At 39.4% G+C, this 24,633-nt stretch overlaps 2 protein-coding genes and 1 long non-coding RNA gene across 7 annotated transcripts in view; 2 read left to right on the forward strand and 1 right to left on the reverse strand.

The window, feature by feature from the left end:
- Positions 1-9,902, forward strand: part of SLC12A6 (solute carrier family 12 member 6) — a 91,780-nt gene extending 81,878 nt beyond the window's left edge. For 3 of the 4 annotated variants that reach the window (XM_032343170.1, XM_032343171.1, XM_032343172.1), the window contains 10 exons: positions 122-241; positions 1,022-1,126; positions 1,533-1,701; positions 2,878-3,073; positions 3,705-3,874; positions 5,122-5,253; positions 5,845-5,952; positions 6,142-6,326; positions 6,709-6,842; positions 7,785-9,902. In XM_032343170.1, the coding sequence (XP_032199061.1) occupies positions 122-241; positions 1,022-1,126; positions 1,533-1,701; positions 2,878-3,073; positions 3,705-3,874; positions 5,122-5,253; positions 5,845-5,952; positions 6,142-6,326; positions 6,709-6,842; positions 7,785-7,876 (1,411 nt within the window). In that variant the 3' untranslated portion in view covers positions 7,877-9,902. Of the gene's footprint in view, positions 1-121; positions 242-1,021; positions 1,127-1,532; positions 1,702-2,877; positions 3,074-3,704; positions 3,875-5,121; positions 5,254-5,844; positions 5,953-6,141; positions 6,327-6,708; positions 6,843-7,784 lie in introns of those variants that run through there. The other variant, XR_004285758.1, reaches the window with a different exon arrangement.
- An 801-nt stretch (positions 9,903-10,703) lies between these two features.
- Positions 10,704-16,463, reverse strand: EMC4 (ER membrane protein complex subunit 4). 2 transcript variants are annotated; one of them, XM_032343174.1, is made up of 5 exons: positions 16,269-16,460; positions 15,844-15,958; positions 11,829-11,982; positions 11,357-11,517; positions 10,704-11,112 (listed from the first exon to the last, which is right to left on the reverse strand). In XM_032343174.1, exons 1-5 carry the CDS (start codon positions 16,352-16,354, stop codon positions 11,077-11,079), a joined length of 552 nt encoding a protein of 183 aa, XP_032199065.1. In that variant the 5' UTR covers positions 16,355-16,460; the 3' UTR covers positions 10,704-11,076. The 2 variants fall into 2 exon arrangements, with proteins under 2 accessions (XP_032199065.1, XP_032199066.1); XM_032343175.1 differs by lacking the exon at positions 11,357-11,517 and having other exon boundaries at positions 16,269-16,463.
- A 14-nt stretch (positions 16,464-16,477) lies between these two features.
- On the forward strand, positions 16,478-22,724 carry LOC116590841. The gene is made up of 4 exons (XR_004285759.1): positions 16,478-16,619; positions 20,499-20,638; positions 21,677-21,736; positions 22,553-22,724. It is a non-coding gene; the product is annotated as an uncharacterized LOC116590841 (long non-coding RNA).
- The last annotated feature ends 1,909 nt before the right edge of the window (positions 22,725-24,633 follow it).

Consider the following 24,633-nt stretch of genomic DNA (forward strand, 5'->3'; position numbering starts at 1 on the left):
ATTGGAATTAAAAAGATAATAACAATCCTTCACCAGTTTGAGAAGCACCTCTAGCACAGGCTTCTTTTTAGCTGCTTAGAAAAACATTTTCTTGTTTGCATTTTGGTTCTTAATTTTCTAGGGCCCTCTCTTTCATGGGAATGAGTATCTGTCTGGCTCTGATGTTCATTTCTTCCTGGTATTACGCCATTGTAGCTATGGTAATAGCTGGTATGATCTACAAGTACATCGAGTACCAAGGGTGAGTCTGTGGATTTGACCTTAATTACTGCTACAGGTATCAAAATGGACTAGTTTGGTAGAGCCAGCTCAATGAAAATTGCATTAAGGATCCAGACAGCTTCATTTAACTGCAACTAAACTCTATAACCCCAAATTCTTTTAGCCATCTTACAGACACAAACTACAGAATCAATAAGGAGAACCCATTGAGGAAGTATGAACAGATGAATTTAAAAAGTTGCTAGAAGGACATGTCAAAATAATGATATTAAAGTCTAACACAAATATAAGTATTTATGCTTCCCTCTTCAGTTAAGGTATAATCTCTGAAATGAAAAAAAAATTAATACTGAGAAACTTCATAACAACAAGACTACAGAAAAAACTTACAAAAATTAGGAATAAATAACACTGGTTCAGAAGATTACATTGAATTTTGCTTTCTCCCCATTATTTTCAAAATTAAATTAAACTTTGTGTCTGTTGTAATTTCCTTCTCCAAATTGCTATTTTACATCATTGCTTTTGAACAGTTACATAGAAGAATGAGCAAGTGATCCTTCCAGCCTTTGTTTTGAATTGTTTATTGTACAGTGTGGTCCACTGCTGAAGGGCAATATGGGTCTGCTTTTCGTGGGTTCATTATGTTAAGAGCATTATATTAATAATTAATATGAGTTTTAATTTTCAACTGCATGCATATGTTAGTTTTAGAAAGAGGAAAAAAAAAAACCTTGTTTTGAAATTATACTTGCTATAGTTGATACTTGTCTTTGCTTTTTTCTCTTTTTTCTCCCAGAGCAGAGAAAGAGTGGGGTGATGGAATCCGTGGGCTGTCCCTCAGTGCAGCCCGGTTTGCTTTGCTCCGGCTGGAAGAAGGACCACCACACACTAAAAACTGGAGGTAAAGAGATCAATAGAGCTTAGTGGTATGGTGTTTGGCACATAGTTAACACACACAACGGTGTGCTTCAGTGATTATAGGATAAGGAATTCAGGTAGCTCAAAGAATTGGTGTGAAGGACCCGTTTTGAATTATTCCAAATCCTTCATACTTTATTTTCTTTGCTTCATGGGATATCTGATCTAGACTTCTGCCATTTTTTTGTTCCTTGCAGAATGATCAATCTGTGGTAATACTGGGAGGATTCAAATAAACTACAGCCTCATCCTAATGTTTCCTCTAATCTCTTCCTTCTTCCCATTTACATTTTATTTAGATCTCCTGAATTAAAGGGTAGAATTTATCATTCTGTTCCCCAAACTCAAAGTGTTTTTTCCCTCCCACTCTCCCACCAACCTCTTTACAGGCCTCAATTACTTGTATTACTGAAATTAGATGAAGATTTACACGTCAAGCATCCTCGCCTCCTCACCTTTGCCTCACAACTTAAAGCAGGAAAGGGTCTCACTATTGTGGGCTCTGTCATTGTGGGGAACTTCCTGGAGAACTACGGGGAAGCTTTAGCTGCTGAGCAGGTAAGAGTCAAGACGTATTGACTTAGTGGAATTTAGCTTATGATTTTGTGATGTTAAGTTGTCAGACATTATATTTCTAAGTTAATTGCTTTCCTGCATGTTCTGGGAGGTTTCCTTGTTAGTGCTAACTTTTGAACCATCATCGTCTCCCAAATAATAAGATGAACCAGAAGATAATAATTTATGTTTTCCATTTAACAAGCGTTACTAAACTTTCAAGATTGTCAAGGCTAAGCACTGTTTCCAAATAGACTCTAACCGTTGACTCAGGCCTCAGAGAAGTCATGTAAATAAAACTATCCTTTGAACTGTGGAGATGGTTCTGCTCATTCTGATAATAAGGGGCCATGAGCAACTTTCCTTTCTCCTTACCAGCCTACATTGGTATGTAGTCATGACCAAGGTTGCTTTACTTTTGATTAACTTTCCAAGTGTAAGTTCTCCCTAAAGAAGAAAGCGGTTTTGACTCTAATACTTACTTTAATGATAAAACCAACCCTGCTGTTCAGAGAAACGTACAATTACTTTTCAAAAATTTTACTGGATTTCATTTTGGAATACTTTGAAACCCTGAAAACTAGAAATACTTGAAGAAACATTAGTCTGGAATGATGGTAAAAATAAATAAAAAGCACAGGGTTGGAAATCAATAAACCTTGCTTATTACCCTTGCTACACCACTGACTTAATCTCTGCCTTCAGGAAAATCCTGTCTTACTTCTATGCCATTATTCCCTTCGTCTTTCCACTAAGAGAGTGGAGTAAGAATAAATGAAATATTATCTCAAATTGGCTTGAATAAATAATAGTAAAGCAAAGACAATGGTCATCAGTAATCACCATTAAAATATCAAAACAGATGGAAATAGGAGAAATGAAAAAACATACCTGAGAAAATTCTTAAGCGAAACTGAATCATCATATTGAGTTTCTAATAGTATGAGTCGGGGCATCAGGGTGATTGAGGAAGGAAGCAGATCATGTTCACACTCTGCCTGGTCAGTTAAGAAAGAATATTGAATATTTGTTTTATGAAGATCCCTGTTCTTGATTTGTTTGGTATGTTACAGAGGAAAAGGCAGAAAAACTCTATGTAGTCAACCAGCACTATATGTAGTAAGCACTTAGAGAGTGAAACAGGGTGAAGCAATTCAGCATTGAGGTTCTCTTTTTCAGACTATAAAGCATCTAATGGAGGCAGAGAAGGTGAAAGGGTTCTGCCAGCTGGTGGTGGCCGCCAAGCTGAGGGAGGGCATTTCCCACCTCATCCAGTCATGTGGCCTTGGAGGCATGAAGCACAACACGGTGGTGATGGGATGGCCTAATGGTTGGCGCCAGAGTGAAGATGCCCGAGCATGGAAGACTTTTATTGGTACAGAACACTTTTCATTTTATCCAAAGGGCCCAAATAGGGGATACAGTCAAACCTCTGTTGCCTTAGTCCCACCCCATAGCCTCCAAAGTAGAGACTGGGCCATTGCTGAAGCATAGTCCTATAAGGGCACCTAAATAACTACTAACAATGATAATCTTATTCTCCTCACCCCCTCCAGCTTTATATTATGTTCATGAATTGTTTATCTGTCAAGTATCATGCTAGGAATTTTCTCTGAAATTGCCCAGTTTTCATTTATGATCTGCCACATTGACATTCTCACAGGAATTGGAAGGATTGTCTTTCATCAAAGTCTCCAGAATTCACATAACCCCCCAACCTTAGAAATGCAGTGATCAGAATTTAGTAATGTAAATCATGGTTCTGAATCTAATTCTGTTAGTTATTCAGATTTTTCTTAATGATTGTTGTTATCCGATGAGGTATAACCCACTATGTAAACAGAACACTTTGCTTAAAGAAATGTAAAAAAACAAAAAAACACAAAACAAAACAAAAAAAACCACAACCAACCCCAAAACCATTATCCTTGCTTTCCTGACATGGTAGGAAGCAAGGCAAGTGTGAGGAGTCTTCTCTGTTTGTCCTGATTCTGTTTTCTCCCTAGGCACAGTTCGAGTGACAACTGCTGCCCATCTGGCCCTGCTGGTGGCTAAAAACATCTCCTTCTTTCCCAGCAATGTGGAGCAGTTTTCTGAGGGCAACATTGATGTGTGGTGGATTGTGCATGATGGGGGCATGCTCATGTTATTACCTTTCCTACTCAAACAGCACAAGGTACATTAGATACCTTTGGGGAAAAAAGTCTTTCTCCCTTAATATCTGTCCTGGTTCACTAGGCTGACCCTTTCCCTCTGATTACAGTGTTGGGGCTTAGGATCAGAGGAGCTGGGAATTTTTCTTAGCATTCCCATGATCCTAGTTCCAACTGTATGAAAAGTAGTCTTTTTTCTATTTGATACCTATCTCCAAGTGAAATTCAGCAAATTAATAAAGTTCCATATGAACTCTTGGAGAAACATTGACAAGTGAAACACATCCATTTAAAAGAAAAAAAGACCAAAGTCTCTCAAATACTGGAAACTTCTGTTCGGATGTTTTCGTATCTTATACATATGCATGCTCATCCTTTGGTAAGACTAGTTAAGCTGAACTTTAAAATTTAACTTTAAAAGTTAAAATAGTCAAGCAGAGAGAGTCAGTTATCCTGTGGTTTCACTTATTTGTGGAGCAAAACAAATAGCTTGGAGGACATGGGGAGATAGAGAGGAGAAGGGAGTTGGGGGAAATTGGAAGGGGAGGTGAACCATGAGATACTATGGACTCTGAAAAACAATCTGAGGGTTTTGAAGGGGTGGGGGTGGGAGGTCGGGGTACCAGGTGGTGGGTATTAGAGAGGGCACGGATTGCATGGAGCATTGGGTGTGGTGCAAAAATAATGAATACTGTTATGCTGAAAATGAATAAAAAATAAATTTAAAAAAAGTTAAAATAGTAACTTATAGAGTCTGCATGGGGCCATCAATATGCTATCCAAATACAGCACCCTCCTAATGTATTCTGTGTCCCCTTTTGCTGGTTTTCTTCTTGTTAGGAAATTAAGAACTTCTTAAAGTTTTTTTTGTTTTGTTTTGTTTTGTTTTGTTTTTTTTATTTGACAGAGAGAGACTACAAGTAGGCAGAGAGGCAGGCAGAGAGAGAGGAGGAAGCAGGCTCCCCGCAGAGCAGAGAGCCCGATGTGGGGCTCGATCCCAGGACCCTGAGATCATGACCCGAGCCGAAGGCAGAGGCTTTAACCCACTGAGCCACCCAGGCGCCCCTTAAAGTTGTTTTTAATGTGTTTCTTAGTCAAGCTTTTGCTCTCATACAACAGTATATCCAGTTAGAAGCTAAAAACAAATACCCTGATACTACAGGAAGGTTGTCCAAAGCAAAAAATGTCTTGTGTTTTAGGAATCACTCTTTTTTTGGGGGAGGGGGGCTTCTTGCATCTAACTTGCCATATATGTATGGTACTTTCTCAGGTGTGGCGAAAATGTAGCATACGGATCTTCACAGTAGCCCAACTAGAAGACAACAGTATTCAGATGAAGAAGGACCTGGCTACCTTCCTCTACCACTTACGCATTGAAGCAGAGGTGGAAGTGGTGGAGATGGTGAGAAAGCGGAGTTTGAGATCAAACAGACCACCCTTCCCCCATTTCCTACCCTGTCTTCCTAGAACTTTTTCTGGTTTGGGAAATTGTTCAGCTGCAAATGTGGATTAATCCCTTAGTTCTGACAGAGCCCTAATACATTGATCTAGATAAGTAGACTATGTATGTTTTGTGTATTTGGTGTTGTTTTTTTAATTTTTGCTTTCTTGTTTGTTGTACAGCCTTTATATTTCTCCCAGATTCTTGTCTGCTTAATATGGTTTTATTAAGTTTTAATTCATTTATGCATGTTAAAATCACACACAGCTTTTTAAAAATAACCTGGCAGTATTTTAAAAAAAGACTAGAGTTTGTATTTTGTTTCAGGGAAATATATATGTAATGGTTAGATTACGGAAAGGAATGTCAGTGCTTCTATGTTTGATAGTTCATAATATTATATAACTCAGTAACTTAACAAAATAGGGGTGTAACGTAGGTTGATATTGTGGTACTTTCTCTGGCTTAATTTAGCAAATGGAAATGAAAGTGAGTGGTTCAGTTCTTCTTTCTCTTTTGTGCTTGTTGCCCACTCTGCGTTGTCTATGGCAGCATGACAGTGACATATCCGCTTACACTTATGAGCGCACCCTGATGATGGAGCAAAGGTCCCAGATGCTCCGACACATGCGACTGTCCAAAACAGAGCGGGACAGAGAGGTGAGACCTTCCTGCATTCACTGAATCCTAATACACTGATACTGTATTATTCTCATAGAATGACACATTCTTTCCATCTCACTTTATCAGTTCTTCCACTATAACCACATTATTGTTTGAAAATAATTGAAGCTAAAGCATGAGAGGAAACTGGGTATAGAGGTCATAGCTGTGTTGGCTCCTCCTCAGGCACAGTTGGTGAAGGACCGGAACTCAATGCTGCGATTGACCAGCATTGGCTCTGATGAGGATGAAGAGACAGAGACCTACCAGGAGAAGGTGCACATGACTTGGACAAAAGACAAGTACATGGCATCCCGAGGACAAAAGGCTAAGTCGATGGAAGGATTCCAGGACCTGCTTAACATGCGTCCGTAAGTTTTCCAACACACAATCTTATCACATAACACAGTATCCTAGTCAGTGGCATACATGTGACTTTGCCTGGATACAGAGGATGAAGTATCTTCTTCATTTCACCCCAAATCTAGCCATCTCTCTGTTACTTGCCTGTGCATATCAGCTACGAGTTAACATTGTGCATAAACTAACCACCCTTCTTTCTCACCATACTGTGTTCCTGGCATAAAACAAGCAAATGTAGAATGAGAAAACCCAGCGTATAAGGAAATCATTTATTCATTACATTATTCATAGTCAAAGCAAAAAAGCTCTGTATCTCAATGTTTTTTAAATTGGCTATAGCCTAGCTTTCTCTTTGCCTTAACCACCTGTTTCTCCCTTTCACCTGCCCAGGGACCATTCCAACGTGAGACGGATGCACACAGCAGTGAAACTCAATGAGGTTATAGTTAACAAGTCCCATGAAGCGAAGCTGGTTTTGTTGAATATGCCTGGGCCACCCCGAAACCCTGAAGGTGATGAAAACTGTATCCTTTCCAAGAGTGGAGCTACCAGTAGGGAAAGTCTTAGCCTGTTTCTTAGCTGAGACCACTAGATAACCTTAAGTCATTGTCTGTGCCCATGTTTATCTCTCAAGGAGGGAAGGCCGTTAAAAGTCTTTGGTAAGGGTTCTTACACAGCAGTGAGATTGATCTTCTTTGGGGGAATTGGGTATATATATTCTCTCTGAACCCTAAAGAGAGTTTTTAGGTGGTAAACTTGCAAAATGACTTCTGATATTCACAGTATAGAACCCTTTCTGAAACAATCCTAGAGATGCAATACCCACGTCCTTTCTTCTTTTCAGGCTCCATCCATTTTGCAAAGCCCCTTACTTATGGATGTAGTTAGGAGAGAAGCAGTTTCAGTTAAATCTCCTCTAAGGGGGAAAAAAAGATAAGGGTTTTTCCTCATACCCTGATCGCAGGATTTTTTTTAATGGGACCCCTTCAGAAATGCAATGGTATAGACTGGCCCATTCCCATCACTACCTTTAAGAAAAAGAGATTAAGAAAAAAAAAGCACTGGCAGAAAAAATCTGATTTGAGCTGCTTCACTTAGAAATTACTTGGGTTCTCTCTAGCACCCTTATAAGCTGTCCTGTTGTGGCTTTTTCCTCTTTTTTGGCTTATTTTAATGTGGTACAAATACATTACTTATAAGTTTCCCCATTTGTAAAATAACTTTTAGAAAAAAGTCTAACAAATGAAGGTCTTAGATTATATACGTAAAGGAGTTAGATCCCTAGGTTATGTCACAGTGTTAAATTGAACCAGAGTTCAGACATCTCCAAATCTTGAGTTGTTAAAATTGTTAAAACAAGCATGTTAATTTTGCAGTTTTGAGTCAGATGAACCCTGATTATCATAATGTCAGGTTATAAAGTGTGATCTTCTCCCACCTGTTTGTCTCCTTGACCGATTCGGAAGACATGGAGTTCCTGGAAGTGCTCACCGAGGGACTAGAGCGAGTTCTCCTGGTCCGAGGTGGTGGCAGTGAAGTGATTACCATTTATTCATAATCTATTCCTGAAGACTCTGCTTGGCCTCACCTTTCCTAAAAGGCTTCCATTCTCCAATGGAAGTGCCAGCTCTTTACTACTGCTCCCATCAAGTAGAGGTCCGGGTTCTGTACACATCACACTGAACTCTTTTGACAAGCTGAGCCTCAAGTACTTGTGCAAAGAAGTACACATAGTTTTGCTCTTCGCTGTCATATGATCTGCTGTCCTTACAGAAGAAGCAGATACTTCCTCAATATCAGAACACTGGCCAAGTCCTAAAAGCCATGTCTGTACTAGTTGAAGGCAAATTAGAATTAACAAGCTAAACCATTAAAATGAATTGGCAAAAGGGGTGCTAGAAATTCAAGAAGACAAAAAGTAAAGTACATGTCCCACATAGAGGGGGAATGTCAGAAGTCATGGTTCAGTGATGATACCATGGGGATAACAGCCAGAGACACAGCTTCATCATATGAAAGAATTCATGACCAAGTATGTGGGGACCTAACATCCTTGTGGAGATAACCTGTGCCCAAGATGAAAACCTTTTTTAGCTGATTTTCTTTAATGTATCCACTGCTCTCCAGGACTCTCTTTTTATTTTAGGGTACTATACAAAAACTAAAACATGGCTACAGCTTCTGCTTCTTCCTCCAAAACAAGATTCCCCCAGAATATCAGGTTTAAGTATACATACTGTGTCGGTTTATATGTCATCTGGTTCTCAAAACCCATTCTATGGTTAAGATGGTAATACAGGCATTGTTATCCTGGAAGTTGTTTTTTTAAAGGTAAAAGAATTTCTTTCAGGTTCTTTTCAAATGGCTAAGTTAAGGAAACTCCAAATTAAGATCTGCTGAAACAATCTGTAGTTACCTGTGGGACATGGTCAAAACATACAAACTGTTATCTAAAAAATCTAGATGATACACATTGACCAGTAGTTTCTCCTCTCCTTTCTTTTATGCCCTCCAGGTTAATAGAAACAGGTCCAAAATCGTAGGAATAAACTAGGAAGACTGGCTAAAATCCTTCTCTAAAAGCTTTGGACTTTTGACTGTCTTTTAAAGGGGAACCCAGCAATGGAATTCAAAGTTCTAGAGCCATACTCCTTCCATAGTGCCAAAGATTGAGCTGCTGCTACTCTCCCTACCTGCTTCACTAAAGTGGCATACGATTGGCATTGACCTGGTTCAAGAAACTTACTTTTAACTCAGAAACCTATGGACTCATTTCCAAAGCCATAGCAAAGACTTGAGGCACTCAACTCACCTAAACGCCCAGAGTATGAGCGTTTTTCTTTTATAGATTTCATTCTTCATTGTGACTGTAGGAACTTGGCTCTGAACTAAGATGATCCAGTCCCAACAGTCCTTTTCTATTCCAGTTGTTTTCAGAAAGCTGTGTCAAGGAAGCACTTGTACAAGCTTAGCTTTTTATTTGCTCTTCATAAAACATTTATTGGTCATTTTAATTTACCGGTCATAAAACACCTAGCTTTCAAGCATAGGGAAACTACCTTGAGTGTTAATTGCAAATATGTGTGAAATGTTCCTTTTATAGGATAAGTATTTAGAAAAACTATTTTGCCTGTATTCATGACTGCTTTTGAATCACTTTTATTAATGGTAAATAGTGCCACTCTTTTTTGATCACCCAATAGAATATGGAGCAAGCAAACCTAGGTACCAGCAGATTATTCATTTGACTCTAATGGACAGAGAAAACTCTTCAGTATGGCTTAAGAAATTGAGTATTTTGTTCCCTTTGCTCTTTCTTCAACCTCAAGACTCAGTCGGGGTAGCAAACACAATCTTTTAAGTATTTTTTCCTGCTCCTTCCTGCAGAAGGTAGAAGCGTTGTTTACAGTTTCCACTGTAATACTCTATAGCTTAGCTGAGTCCACAGTAGTGGAACAGGTTCTCTAGGATCCAAAATATTGAAGCCCCCCATGCTTTAAAGGTAAGCCTGCCCAGGAATTCCTCTACATTTACACACATCCTCTGGCCAAAGTGGTTGATACGTACTTTTTTTTTTCCAGATAGAAAAAACATGAGCAGAATACAAGGTTAGTTTTAGAAGAGCTTTTTGTGGTTGGAGCTCTCTAAGAATCTTTTAAAGTTAGTGGCTATTAATACAGCCACTACTTCAGCCCCTAAAACAAAATCACCATTACATAGGAAAATGGTTATTAGGCCAGATTTAAACTCCTCTCTGTCTAGAGCATTTCATGTTCATGTGTTGCTGATGTTGTTTGTCTGCAAAGTGTCTTATCTCTTCTAATCACTGCAAATAAAGCAATACTGAAAACTTGATAAGAGAGAATGCACCTTAGGGGAAGGGGCTTTTGTTTCAAGAAGGAAGAGAAAGGAAAGACCTCTTCCTGCCTTTTGAATAAGATCCAGCTTTTAAGTCTTAGCTAAAATTTACCAGGGCAGGTTATAGACATCCATCCTCCAATTGCTGGCTCTCTGCTTTCTGAAGCTATCTTAAAAGCTGAAGTCTGAATCTGCTCAACAGGTGCCCGGTTCCTCTTGGCAGGGGAAAGTTCATTACCTTGTATCTTCCTTTGCCTCAGATTCTGTGGCCCTAACTAGCCCTCCAATCCTCACTCCCCCTAAATGTGTTTAAAAACCCCTTATTGTGGATATTAAAGTAGCAATTACACTGTAAGCATATTTATGTGCTCTTTTTGTCTGGTTTGTTTTTCATCATGTATAATCTGAATCCAGCATTAGTTTCTCACATCTTCCACAAGTGTCTCCAACAGAATTTCTGTGTCCCAGCTTGTGTTAAATAGAAGTGAAATATTAAGGAAAATAGATTTAAGGGAAACCTGTGCAACTTTTTTTTTAAGCATTGTTCTCAACCATTTAATTTATTGAAAGGAGATGCTGCTGTGGTTCTTGATTTAGCAGCAACCATTCTTTTGTTTACATAGTTACAGTTTTGTTGTTTTGCTCTGTACTGGAAACATAAATAAAGTTTTCTACATTATTTTCAGTCAAGGGTTGTGGTACAGTTTCTTTGTGTTTGGAGTGATACATACATTCTTTCTGGGATTCATCTCCTTACCATGGAGTAAAGAGAGCTTTGGGCTCCTTTCAGCATGAGTGATAACGTTAAGAGTTAGTATGCTGAGAAGGAGCCACGGGGCACAAAAAGAAGGTTGTAAATGAGATCCCGATACACAGGCACCAGGGGCTTCCTTCTCCTCTTCACAGAAGCAGTCCTCCACCGCTGAACTCCATCCTCTGAAAATAGAAAAGGTAAACAGGTGATTGGTGAATTGGTGTTGAACTAACTTATGGAACCAAGTACTTCATTTAATCACAGGCTCTATTTAGCCTTATCCTTAAAAAATTAACAACTTTCAAACTCCCAAGGGATCTTATTTCTTACGAAATAAGCTCTAGTACCAACTCAAACCCCCCATAATCAGATGGGTCTGCTATTTACATTACAACTGCCCAAAATTTAACTTCTCCTTTGCCTTACCTCAGGGGGCTCAATGAAGGCTAACCAGTCTGATGCATGTGTAGGCAACAGTCCCATTGACTGGCACTTATAAACAGCCAATGCCAAACCCATGAGGTTTCCAATGAGATACACCAAACCCTGAAGAAACTTCTGGCTTGAACTTTCTAGCATCTTGAAAGCTGTTGGGGTAATAAAGTTTCAAAACCAAAACAACTTTTTTTTAATAGGATATATGTTAAAATAATAGAGATTAAAATTAAACTAATAGAGATCCAAAGTAAGATAGCAAATAGGACCATTAAAAGTGAACAAAAAGCCATGATAAGCTCCATTTCCCTCCACCATGCCACCACCTCTACCATCACCACCCTACAAACCCTCCCTCCTGGCAACTAGCCAAAAGCAATATGAAAGATTTTCATGGATTTCACTAAAATTTGTCTTTAATTCTTAAAATTTAAGAAAGGGTTGTTGTATCAAGAATACTTACTGGCTGAAATGGCCATAAGTGCCTGAATGGGCCGCCAAGCCATCATACACACCATCATAGTAGGGAAGATGGAGATAGTATTGCCTGCCATGTACATGATGAAGAGGTTCATGGGAATCTGCTTGAGGGGACCCAAGGCGATATCCCAGCAGCGCTAAAACAAAACACAATTTTAACCTATGATCTCTATCTTCAGTCCCGCATTTAAAAAAAATTTTTATTAACATATAATGTATTATTTGCCCCAGAGGTACACATCTGTGAATCATCAGGCTTACACATTTCACAGCACTCACCATAACACATACCCTCCCCAGTGTCCATAACCCAGTCACCCTATCCCTAACCCCCACCCCCCAAACAACCCTCAGTTTGTTTCGTGAGATTAAGAGTCTCTTATGGTTTGTCTCCCTCCCAATTCTGTCTTGTTTCATTTTTTCCTTCCCTATCCCCCATCAGTCCCCCCCCCGCCTCTCAAATTCCTCCTATCAGAGTGATCATAAGATAATTGTCTTTCTCTGATTGTTCAGTCCCACATTTACTGATGTTAAAGTCAAATGAACACAATTCCCAATTCTGTGCTCTTGACTGAGCTGACTCCGCAGTTCCACCACCTCTGTCTGCCCTTCTCCATGTTGTCACAGGAAGCCTGTTCTTGGCTTAAGGTTTAAAAATAAAATAAACCTTAGGTTTAAAAATAAGGCATCCTCACCATTTGTTATATTTTTTCCTATTGGTTTTTCAGAAGCCATTTTTTCCCCATGATCTAGCTAAAAAAAACAAAAACAAAAAAACTTCCCTACTTTTGTTCTTATGCTTCTGCAGCTCTCCTTTCCCCATCTAAAACTGAAATAGTTAAATACATAGGGTGGGAGATTAGCACACCTCAATCAATAAAAGAACAAGCTGAGGGACACCTGGGTAGCTCAGTGGGTTGAGCCTCTGCCTCTACCTCAGGTCATGATCTCAAGGTCCTGGGATCGAGCCCCACATCAGGCTCTCTACTCAGCGGGGAGCCTGCTTCCCCCTCACTCTCTGCCTGCCTCTTTGCCTACTTGTGATCTCTCTCTGTCAAATAAATAAATAAAATCTTAAAAAAAAAAAAAAGCTGACAAATCAAGATATTAAGATCTAAATGACATTATTAACAAACCTAACTGACATATACAGAACATTGCATTTGGAGAATTCACATTCTTTTCAAACACACATGGGACATTTACAAAAGCTGGCCACTTGCTGACCCTTGAAGAAAGTGTCAACTCAAAGAACCCAAATTATACAAAGCATGTTCTTTTCTTATGCAATTAAGCTAAAATCAGTAAAAAGAAAACTGAAAATTCCCTAAACATTGGAATTAACAAATGTATTCTAAATAATCCATAAATAAAAGAATAAATTACAATGGAAACCAGAAATACTGTTAACTGCTAACAAAAAGCCACATATTAACATTTGTGGGACACAGAGCACTGAAAATTTTATAATAAATACATATTTAGAAGACTAAAAGTGTCTATTTCTTCCTTTTTGCAATTTTTGTAAGTTTAAAGTTCCAGTTAACATACAGTGTAATATTAGTTTCATGTGTACAATATAATGACTCAACACTTCCATACAATGCTTAGTGCTCATCACAAGTGCCCTCCTTAATCATCACCTCTTTCACCCATCCCCCCACCCACCTCCCCTCTGGTAACCATCAGTTTGTTCTCTATAGTTAACAGTCTGTTTCTTGGTTTGGCCCTCTCTCTCTTTTTCTTCCCTCTTTGCTCATTTGTTTCTTAAATTTCATATATGAATGGAATCATATGGTATTTGTCTTTCTCTGACTGACTTAATTTACTTAGCTTTATACCCTTTAGCTCCATCCATGTCATTCTCAGCATCTATTTCAAGTTAGAAAAAGGAACAAATTAAATACAAGGAAATGAAAAAATGAGAAAAGAAATTAATTTTTCTTTAAATCAACAAGGCTAAAAGTGTCTTCTTTTAAAGATTAACATCAATACTGGTGAACCGGATGAAGGAAAAAGAAGAGAATTGTGCAACACTGGGAATAAAAGAGGGAAAATTCTATAGTTCTTGCAGTGTATTAAAGTGATCATATGAGCACCTGGGTGGTTCAGTGGGTTAAGCTTCCGCCTTTGGCTCAAGTCATGATCCCAGGGTCCTGGGATCCAGTCCCACCTTAGGTTCCATGTTCAGCAGGGTGCCTCCTTCTCCCTCTGCCCCTCCCCCTGCTCATCATCATCTCTCTCTCTCAAATAAATAAAATCTTAGAGTGATCATATTATAAATTTGGGGAAATGGATAAATTCCTAAAAGAAATACCTAATGGCATAGTAAATTGAGTATTTAAATAGTCATAAAACTGTTTAAGAAACTGAATCTGTAATTAAGTCCAGATGGTTTCTCTTGGCAAATTATGAACATTTAAAGAAAAGATAAACCCAGTCTTATATAAAAAATGAACATTCTACAACTCATTACATGGGGCCCCATAAATACCTGACAAGGACCTGACAAGGACATTATGAGTGTAGTTTATAGATCGATACCACTCCTCAATCTAAATGCAAAAATCCTACTAAACAGAAGAGTAACAAAGTAAACCTAGCAATATTAGAAGAATATATCACTATCCATTTCAGCTTATTCATGTTAAAAGAAAAAATATTTGTAAGCAGTTCCCTGGTGTGTCACTTATATAAAAGATCATTTATCTGAGAATTTAAAGATCAAACCCGGGACGCCTGGGTGGCTCAGTTGGTTGGACGACTGCCTTCGGCTCAGGTCATGATCCCGGAGTCCCGGGATCGAGTCCCGCATCAGGCTCCCAGCTCTATGGGGAGTCTGCTTCGCTCTCTGACCTTCTCCTCGCTCATGCTCTCTCTCACTGTTTCTCTCTCAAATAAATAAATAAAATCTTTAAAAAAAAAAAAAAAAAAATAAAGATCAAACCCGCCATAAAACAGAACTGTTCTAAAGTAAGTATAATAACCTACCTTCAACACCAGGCCACTTTAATCATACTTTCATGTTATTGTTCATATTACAAGTACCACGATGAAAAATGATAAAACTGTTCAAGAAAAGAACTGATACCAGCTGTCATTTTTATGTAAAAATCACTGCATTTCATGAAATGAAGATCACTTAGTATTTAACAATATTAAGGCTAAGAGGAAAGAAAGTGCCAGGCACTATACTGGGCACTTGGGAGACAAAATCTGCTTTCTTGGACCTTACAAGTATAAGGTAATAACTATATCATATGTATGAATGGCATGGAGAAATGCAGTAAGTAGGAAAGGATAAGTAGGAAAACAGGATAAGAGTGCCATGAGTAGGCTTCTCTAAGAAGGTAATATTTGGGAGACCTAAGGGAGATAAGAGAGCAAGTCACACAGATATCTGGGGGAAGAGTATTCCTGGAAGAGGGAAAGAACATGTACAAAAAGTATGAGATGGAAGCCTGCCTACTATTTTCAAGGAGCAGCAAGAAGACCATTCTGACTAGAGTGGAATAAAGAACAAAGGGGAAAGTGGTAAGAGAGGACTAGTGTCAGACTAGAAGGATAGGTAAGATAAGAAGTAGTGATAAGCAGCAAAAATTTTAGTCTGTTTTGAAGATAAAGCCAAAAGAATATCCTGACACACTGGTAAGGGAACTAAAGTAAAAGGATGACGTCAGGGACTCCTGGGTGGCTCAGATGGTTAATAAACAAATCTTAAAAAAAAAGAAAAAGAAAGAAAGGAAAGAAAAAAAAATGACTTCAACTGTTAGGCACTGGCACCAACAGATAGTCTTCAATCCACTTCCTTCTATGTTCAAACATCTTTTATTTTTCCAACTATTAAGCACTTTTACTACTGTAAATTAATCTCAAGCAGTTTACCAATATTAGGGGCAAGAGTCCCACAGTAGGATCCACATGCTGCCTGGGAGAGGAGGGTGTTTGCCTAGGTCAGGACTGGCCTAAAAACTATTATGATATCTATACCTCTGTACCTTCTCCACCAGGATCCGGTCTGTCTCTTGCACGCTGGTATCAGGCACTTGCTTGTCCAAGTAACCCACAGGGTACAGCGAGTCTCCCTGGCCACCGCCCCGGTCACTTCGGCTCCTAAAGAACCAAACCAAGAAACTAAAGCTGCAGGCTTCCACACTTCATATCCCACATTCCTGTTCTAATCATAGGCATAAAGACCCTCAGATACACCTGGCCAGATTAGAGAAAGCCCTCTCGTGGGTTCGTCAGAACTTTGTCTATTGGGAGTAATGAAATAAGCATCTTTGGAACAACAAAAACCTCCACGGAGAAGCCGCTGGCTCCTCGGGAGCCGTCTTTGTGCCACTCATCATTTTCAGAGAGTTGTACTTGAGGGGTCGGGTTTTACTCCTCTGCGGCAGTTCTGGGGTAAAGGGCTCCTCACCTGCTGCCTCCTCCAGGCCCGCTCAGCTCAATGGCCCACTTGAAGCGCCGACCTCGATTGGCCACCAGGCTCCCCTGGGCCGTCATGGCAACGGCCTTCTACCAAAGCTTTGAAACTCCTTACTCTAAAGCGGGTCCCAGGCCCAATTCCACTGACACCCGCTATTTCTTGGTCTCACTCTGCAAGCCCGCTTCCGGCGCGCAGCATAGACGTCACTTCCATCCCGGAAATTGGCGGGCGGAGGAGGGACTAGAAAGTACTTAGAGCAGGAGAAGCTGGGTGGAGAATCTGACCATACTTACCTTCGTCTTTTCTGTGAGGATTTCTGTTGCGTGTTCCCCGACCTCTGAGGTGCGCTTGCAGGACAGTGGGAAAGTCCATACTCACTCTGGGTTAGGAATTGAAGCCAAAGACACCTTTTTTTTTTTTTTTTAAATATTTTATTTATTTATTTGACAGACGGAGATCACAAGTAGGCAGAGAGGCAGGCAGAGAGAGAGAGGAGGAGGAAGGCTCCCTGCTGAGCAGAGAGCCCAACGTGGGGCTCGATCCCAGGACCCTGAGATCATGACCTGAGCTGAAGGCAGAGGCTTTAACCCACTGAGCCACCCAGGCGCCCCCCAAGGACACCTTCTTGAGTTGCCTTCGGGCTCCCCCGAACCTGATTCAAATCTTTCAACCTGGTTTCACCATGGGTTTTGTGTGATCTTGAGCAAGTAATTTAGTAGCTTCCGAGTACTGAATGTCTGCCATGTCCTAAGAGCTTTGTGTTTATTATTTAAGTCACATGAACCCTGCGAGGTAAATAGTTCCATGCCCATTCTGCCCCAAAGCTAGGAAGCAGTGTGGAGGTGGGAAGGCTCATGAGTTTGAGAATCAAATGGGCTCCTTTTGAATCCTAGATTGTGTGACTTTGGACACGTTAAATATTTAACGCTTCAACCTCTTCAAGAGTTAGATTATCTATTTTCGAGGCTTGTGAGGTAAGGAAGTGCCCGCCACCTATGCATGATTTTTTTTTTTTTAAGATTTTATTTATTTACCAGAGAGAGGGAGAGAGTGAGCACAGGCAGACAGAATGGCAGGCAGAGGCAGAGGGAGAAGCAGGCTCCCTGCTGAGCAAGGAGCCCGATGTGGGACTCGATCCCAGGACGCTGGGATCATGACCTGAGCGGAAGGCAGCTGCTCAACCAACTGAGCCACCCAGGCGTCCCTTTTTTTTTTTTTTTTTTTTTTTTTTAATTAAAAAAAAATTCACACTAGTGGGGCGCCTGGGTGGCTCAGTTGGTTAAGACTTCCTTTCCCTTCAGGTCTTGATCTCAGGGTTCTGGATGGAGCCCTCTGCAGGGCTTCCTGCTCAGTGGGGAGTCTGCTTCTCCCTCTTTGTCTGCCCTCCCCCCTCCCATCTCCTGTTCGTCTTCTGTTGCTCACGCACTCTCTTTCACTCTCTCTCAAATAAATAAATAAATAAAATCTTTTTTTTTTTTTTAAGGCGCACTGGTGATTTCGTATTGAGTTGTATACCTATATAATAATATAACCTGTTATTGAATATTTGTTTCCCGTTTTTTCCCTCCTTTTATAAAGTGTTTATAAACAGTATATCTTTTCTTATTTCCTTAAGTTAAATTACTAGAAGTGCAATTGCCGGATCAAAGACTATGCACATTTCAAAGGAATTTTAAAATGCCTGCTAGCAAAATCGCACCTATTTGCATTTCACCAGCTTTATAATATTTTTAAATTGGCAGTTTGAAAATGGTACTGTATTTTCAAACCCTAATTCCTTTGGCTCCAAGTTATTTGATATGATTGTGTGGGAGTGAGGGAAGAGGAGTGCTGTGAGAGTGTGGTTGGGAGGTAAGGTTGTAAAGGGCCAGTTAATGAGTTTGGACCCTTTAAAGTGATGGTGAACTGGAGATGCTGAAGCTTCCACCCCCACGTTTTTTTCTGTCTTTAAAAGGATTTGTGTTCATAGCAGACTGTTTGAATAAGGCAGTAATGGAAAAGGCTTTTCCCCTTCCAGTACATTCTAAAATGTTTATTTATCTGATCATAGAAAGACGGAAATTGTAGATTGCTTTCCTGTTTCATTCTACTTTTCTGCTTTTATCTGTTGTCTCTGATGAAACTTTGAGACTGATTTCAGATTTCACAAGGGTCTTGACCCTACTGGCCAGTCTTCTTTGTCCCAGTGAAATCTGCGTAATAGCACTTATCACACTGCGTTTGCGTTTGTTGACATCCTCTGAGCACGTATCTACCTCCTCTTACTGCACTCTGTCCTAAATTCCTTGATGTTAGAATACATGTTAATTATATTTGATTCCACTGCCTAGAACATAATGTATTGAATGTTTAGTGAATGTGAGTAAATTAATTGAAAGTAAATACGATACAGAATTCAATATACTATAATTACATTTATGTGAAAAAAATGTAAAAACTAGAAGGGAATACATTTTAGAATACTATATGTTATATCCAATTAATGGTTTTCGTGCGATTTTTTTTAATATTCAAGCTGTTCTGCTTCTTAAATAAATTATAAAGGAACACTTTTTTTTTTTAAGATTTTATTTATTTAGTCAGAGAGAGAGAGCGAGAGTGAGCACAGGCAGACAGAGTGGCAGGCAGAGTCAGAGGGAGAAGCAGGCTCCCCGCAGAGCAAGAAGCCTGATGTGGGACTCGATCCCAGGACGCCAGGATCATGACCTGAGCCGAAGGCAGCTGCTTAACCAACTGAGCCACCCAGGCGTCCCTATAAAGGAACACTTTTAAAAACATTGTCAGTCATTCAAATCATGTATTCCTTCCCTTTAAAAGTACTCCCCCATGTACTATAAAAATGTTTCAACTATAACCCAAATCAAGGTTGCTTTGGCCTCAGGTCAGTACATGAGGTACTTTATCCTAGGAACCCTCATAGTGTTGTTTGCTAAAACATGTTCCAAAGAGCATGAAGACTGAGGTGAATATTGGAACTGAGCTGAAGAAGGATTCCAAGGTCAAACACATCTAAGAAAAATTACAGATGCTGTTCTGCACACACACCATAGAGATTCTCAGTGAGAGAACATTAAAACCTGATAAATGATTCAGTAAAGAATCTCCTTTAATTCTGCTTCCCATTCACCTAAATGAGAAGCTCCCCCCACCCTTTTCCCCCCTATCACATCTGTTAACTTCCTATGGAGTCAGTGTTCCATAGAATACAATGAAGGCAACTTCCTTTAAGCATGGCTAGAATTTTTCAGAAAGATGAAGGTACTTCTTTTTTTTTTTTTTTTAAAGATTTTATTTATTTATTTGACAGACAGAGATCACATGTAGGCAGACAGAGAGAGAGGAGGAAGCAAGCTCCCCGCTGAGCAGAGAGCCTGATGCGGCACTCGTTCCCAGGACCCTGGGATCATTACCTGAACGGAAGGCAGATGCTTAACCATCTGAGCCAGCCAGGCACCCAAGATGAAGGTACTTCTTAAAAAGCTCTTCTTGTTTTTTTTCCCTAAGATTATTAGAATATAAGAAATAATAGAGCCTTTATAAAAATGGAGTTTCAAGTTTAAAAGCTAAAGTCGAAGATTCAGAGTCTCCTGGGTGGCTCAGTGGGTTAAGCGTCTGCCTTCAGCTCAGATCATGATCTCAGGGTCCTGATCAACCCCACATTGGGCTCTCTGCTCAGCAGGGAGCCTGCTTCCCCCTTTCTCTGCCTGCCTCTCTGCCTACTTGTGATCTCTGTCAAATAAATAAAATCTTTAAAAAAAAAACCTCAAGGATTCAAGGTCTGTTTTATTGTTGTTGTTGTTGTTGTTGTTGTTTTTATAAATTATGTTTTGCAAGAAAAATCAAGGGAAACCTAGATTGTAATCCTGACTCCAAATGGACTAACTGTATCACTGTGAGTTAGGAACTCGGCCTTAATTTCTTCATCTAGAAAATGAGAGACTTCTACTAAGTGACTTCTAAAGTTAGCTTCTATTTCTAAAATATATTTTTAAAAACATTTGCACATTATTCTTTCATATATATTTCTAGAAAAAATTATAAACACATAAAGGAGTAATGGGATTTCAGATAATTTTTGAATTGTGCTTGACCATACATTTCCTAATTCTCTGCATTGTACAAGTACCACTTTTGGATTTAGAAGAAGTATAAACGTTAGTAATATAACATGATATGTTTCCAAACCTCAAAGGATAATGGTTCTCTGTTCTGGATTCACAGGAGAATCACCTTGCAAGCTCTTTAAAAATACTGAATGATACCTGGGAATTCTAATTCATTCGCTCAGGTTAGAACATGGGCATCTACTGTGCAGCAAGAACTAAGAACCACCAACCCAGAGCATTTTGCTGCTTTAAAAGGTTTGAACTTACACAAAGTAATCTAAGCAAATAATCATCAGTTTAGGCAGCCTCCTGGCATACCTCCCACTGGACTAAATTTGAATTACACAGTAATGGAAATACTCAACTTGTAAAAATAAATGTCAAACTCCCCTTTGTGTCTTTGAGCAAATGATTTTAATTAAAGAAACTGAGAAGGCACACCAGGGTTCCATAGGTCATGTGAGTTGCCTCATCTGACTTATATTTGGGCCATCTACACACTTTTTGTATTTGTTTTTGAATCTCACCCCCCACCACCACTTTAGGGGGCTAAGAATCTGACTATTTCTATACCTCATGCCATTTTCTGAGCAGTTGCATTTGGATTAAAACTTGAAAAAGGAAATTTTCTTTTTATTTATTTATTTATTTTTAAAAATATTTAAGTAGGTTCCATGCCCAACATAGGGCTCAAACTCTCTAACCAGAGATTGAAAGTCATATGCTCTTCTTACTGAGCCAGCCAGCCAGGTGCCCTAAAAAAAGAAACTTCCTATTCAAACAGCCAGATTTGCAAGAATGGATCTCTCTAAAGGGGGCGAGAAAAAAAAGCTTCTATACATAGTATCTTAATATTTTGGCCTATGCCATTTAATAATGTCTCTATAATAGTTCTGTTCAGTTCTCCTCCATGGTCCAACCAGTTCCTCCAGTATGCTCTAAAGGGTCCTAAGATTTATGGCAGCTTCCGTAAAATGGGTTTCCATTGCAAATCCCCAGTTATTTGTGTTATTTGACTCTAGTATTATTACAGCCTTCTGCAAAGGACCACCTTACACTACTTTATTCAAGAAGCAATTTATTTTTTGTCAGTAAGAGTCTTAATGAGAGGAAACATTTCCCCTCCATTTTGTCTGTTTGAAATTTAAAACCCCTTCAGTGAAAAAACAAGTTTGGGATTTTTTTTTTTTTTTGTAATATTACCTCCCTAGTTATTGCTGGGTTTCTGCATCATTTCTATGCGGATTACTTCTTTTTTTTTTTTTTTTTAATTTCTGGTTTACGGCTCTGCAGTATCATGAAATGCCCCTGTCAGCAGTGACATGAACTAGACAGCGCTGGAAGAAAATGTTGGTTAGTAATACCATTCTTCCCTTAGCAATTACCTTTTTTTTCATTTCAGGAGAGCTGTTGTGCAATTCCCATTTTAACAAGTTCCCATTATAGCACATCCCTCAAGCACTTGCTTAGGAAACTGGGAGGACTGCCATTCCCACAGATCTTATTAAAGGATAAGAATGACAACCATGGCATGAGTCATAATGATACATTGCTGATGGCCTAGCATGTTTCTTCAAGCTTGGTTACTCTGGATTCATTCTGATGATTAATTTCAGCTATCTTGGAAGTGAGCTAAACTGTCTCCACATCAGGTGTCTGAATGACCAATTCAGGTCTTTTATGGTAACTTTTCCTGTGTGCTAATTTTTTAAAAAGATTTTATTTATTCCAGAGAGAGAGCATGAGCAAGCAAGCGAGTGGGGCAGGGGAGGAGCAGAGGGAGAGGGGAGAGAGACCAGCAGACAACACTGAGCACTGGGCTCGATCTCAGGACACTGAGATCATGACCTGAGCAGAAACCAAGAGTAAGACGCCCAACTGATTGAGCCACCCAGGTGCCCCCTATGTGCTAATATTTAAAAGTCTCTCTTGGTTCAGGTATAAGCATTGCTTTATGGCCTGATTTTTTTGGAAGGAAGATTGTTGTGGACTGGTTGTGTTCCTCCAAATCATAAACGTTGAAGCCCTAACCCCAAGTATGATAACATTTGGAGCTCGGGCCTTGGGAGATAATTAGGGTTAGATGAGGTCATGAAGGTGGTGCTTGCTTAATAGGATTACTGTCTTAAAGAAGAGACAGGAGTGCTCACTATCTCACTCTACTGACAGGAGGATGCAATGAGAAGGTGGCTGTCCGCACGTGCAGTCCACATGGACCAGAGAGAGCTCTTGTGAGTAACTAAATCAGCAAGCACCTTGATCTCAGACTTTGTAAGCCTCCAAAACAGTGAGAAAATAAATTCCTGTTGTTTAAGCCACCAATCTATGGTATTTTGTTATGGCAGTCTGAGCGGACTAATAACGAGGGTGAAGTGGGATTCAGAAAAATTGAAGAACAGTAAGTACCTTTTGTTATTTGAAAGACAAAGTTATCCCTTAAAACATAAACATAAATGTAGGCTTGTTCAATTTTTAGGAACTTATAGTATAAATAGAAATACACTAAACCCTGTTCACTTATTTATTTTTTTTTACTCTATCTTGGATGCCTTCTATATCTGTCTGGTTTTTTTCTTTTTTGTAATTATTATGTTCAGTTAGCCAGTATATAGTACATCATTAATCTTTGATGTAGTGTTCAACAATTCATTATTTGCATATAACAGCCAGGGCTCATGACAACACATGCCCTCCTTAATACCCATCCCCCCAACCCCTCCCTTCTGTAACCCTCAGTTTGGTTCCTGGAGTCCAGAGTCTCTTATGGTTTGTCTCCCTCTCTGATTTCTTCCCCTTCAGTTTTCCCTCCCTTTAAAGGCTATATAGTATACATGGCATGGATGTATGATAATTTACCTAACCAATCCCTAGTCGATGGACATTTAGGTTGTTTCCATTTGTCACTATTACAAAAAATGTTGCTGTGAACATCCCTAGGGAACTTGTGAACATAGTTCTCTAGGAGAGTCCTGTAATTAGGATTGCTTACCAGAGAGGTTAAAACATTGATAAATTCAAAGAGGCCCTCCAAAATGTGCAGTTTATACTTTGAAGGGTTTGTGGACTAAATTATTTCTGTAGTAAATTGAATAATATCCCTCAAAATTGACATCCATCTAGATAGAAACCCAGAATGTGACTTTATTTGAAAATAGGGTCTTTGCAGATGTAGTTAGAAAGATGAGGTCATTTTGGATGATCATGGGCCCTAAATCCAATGACTGGTGTCCTCATAAGAAAAGAGGTAGATGCATAGATGCACAGGGAATAAGTCCATGTGGTAATGGAGACAGATGGGAGTGATGCAGCTATAAGCCAATGACTTCCAGAATGATCAGAAGCTAGGAAGAGGGCAGGAAGGGTACCTCCCTGGAGCCAGCAGAGAGAGCATGCCCCTGTAATGCCTTGATTTTGGTCTTCGGGCCTCCAGAACTGAGAATGACTCTATTCCTGTTGTTTTAAGCCACCAAGATTCTGATACTTCATTACAACAGCTGTAGGAAAAGGATGTAAGTTTCTTTCTGAAAGGGGTCCATCCAAATGAATCAAGCTAACCAGGGTTAGCGTAAGTGGAAAAAAACACACACACACAAAAAAAACAAGTAATAGAATAATATCACCAAAGCTTCAAATTAAACTCTAAATTTTCAAAAATTTGCACAAAATTTTTGTTCAATATCCTAATTGCTTATGATTGGTTCATTTAGTAAAGTGATTTTTACAAATTAATTACAAAAGAAGGACATTTATTATATAAAATGGAAAATACAGTTCAGTAAAAATAGATGACAAACTGTAGCATGCAAAAATAAAAAATTTTTCCCCATGGACATTTTGATTTAGACTCTTCCAGACTTTCTCGATTTATATTTAGGCTTACTTAGCATACTGTTTTATAACATGCTGTTTCATGAAGAGCCATAGTTTTTTTTTTTTTTTTAAGATTTTTATTTATTTATTTGAGAGAGAAAGAGCAAGCACAAGTGGGGTAGAGGGGCAGAGGGAGAGATTCTGAAGCAGATTCCCCACTGAGCATGGAGCCCCACACAGGATTCCACCCCAAAACCCCAAGAGACCAAGCCAAAGTAACCAAGAGACCACCCCAAGTGACCCAAGTCAAAGTCAGGCACTTAACTGATGGAGCCACCCAGATGTCCTGCCATGTTTTCACTTTTTAAAAAGGCAAAGAAAAGGGGCGCCTGGATGGTTCAGTGGGTTAAAGCCTCTGCCTTCGGCTCGGGTCATGTTCC

The sequence above is a fragment of the Mustela erminea genome, chromosome 5 (assembly GCF_009829155.1).
Source record: "Mustela erminea isolate mMusErm1 chromosome 5, mMusErm1.Pri, whole genome shotgun sequence".
NCBI classification, from domain to species: domain Eukaryota; kingdom Metazoa; phylum Chordata; class Mammalia; order Carnivora; family Mustelidae; genus Mustela; species Mustela erminea.

What these genes read in the sequence shown, in the direction of transcription:
- EMC4 (XM_032343174.1), bottom strand. Translation starts at nt 16,354, where the DNA reads ATGACGGCCCAGGGGAGCCTGGTGGCCAATCGAGGTCGGCGCTTCAAG. An exon ending in ACCGGATCCTGGTGGAGAAG is followed by an intron (nt 11,983 to 15,843) that starts GTACAGAGGTAT and finishes GTTTTGTTTTAG; the next exon opens with CGCTGCTGGGATATCGCCTT. An exon ending in ACTTATGGCCATTTCAGCCA is followed by an intron (nt 11,518 to 11,828) that starts GTAAGTATTCTT and finishes TTACCCCAACAG; the next exon opens with CTTTCAAGATGCTAGAAAGT.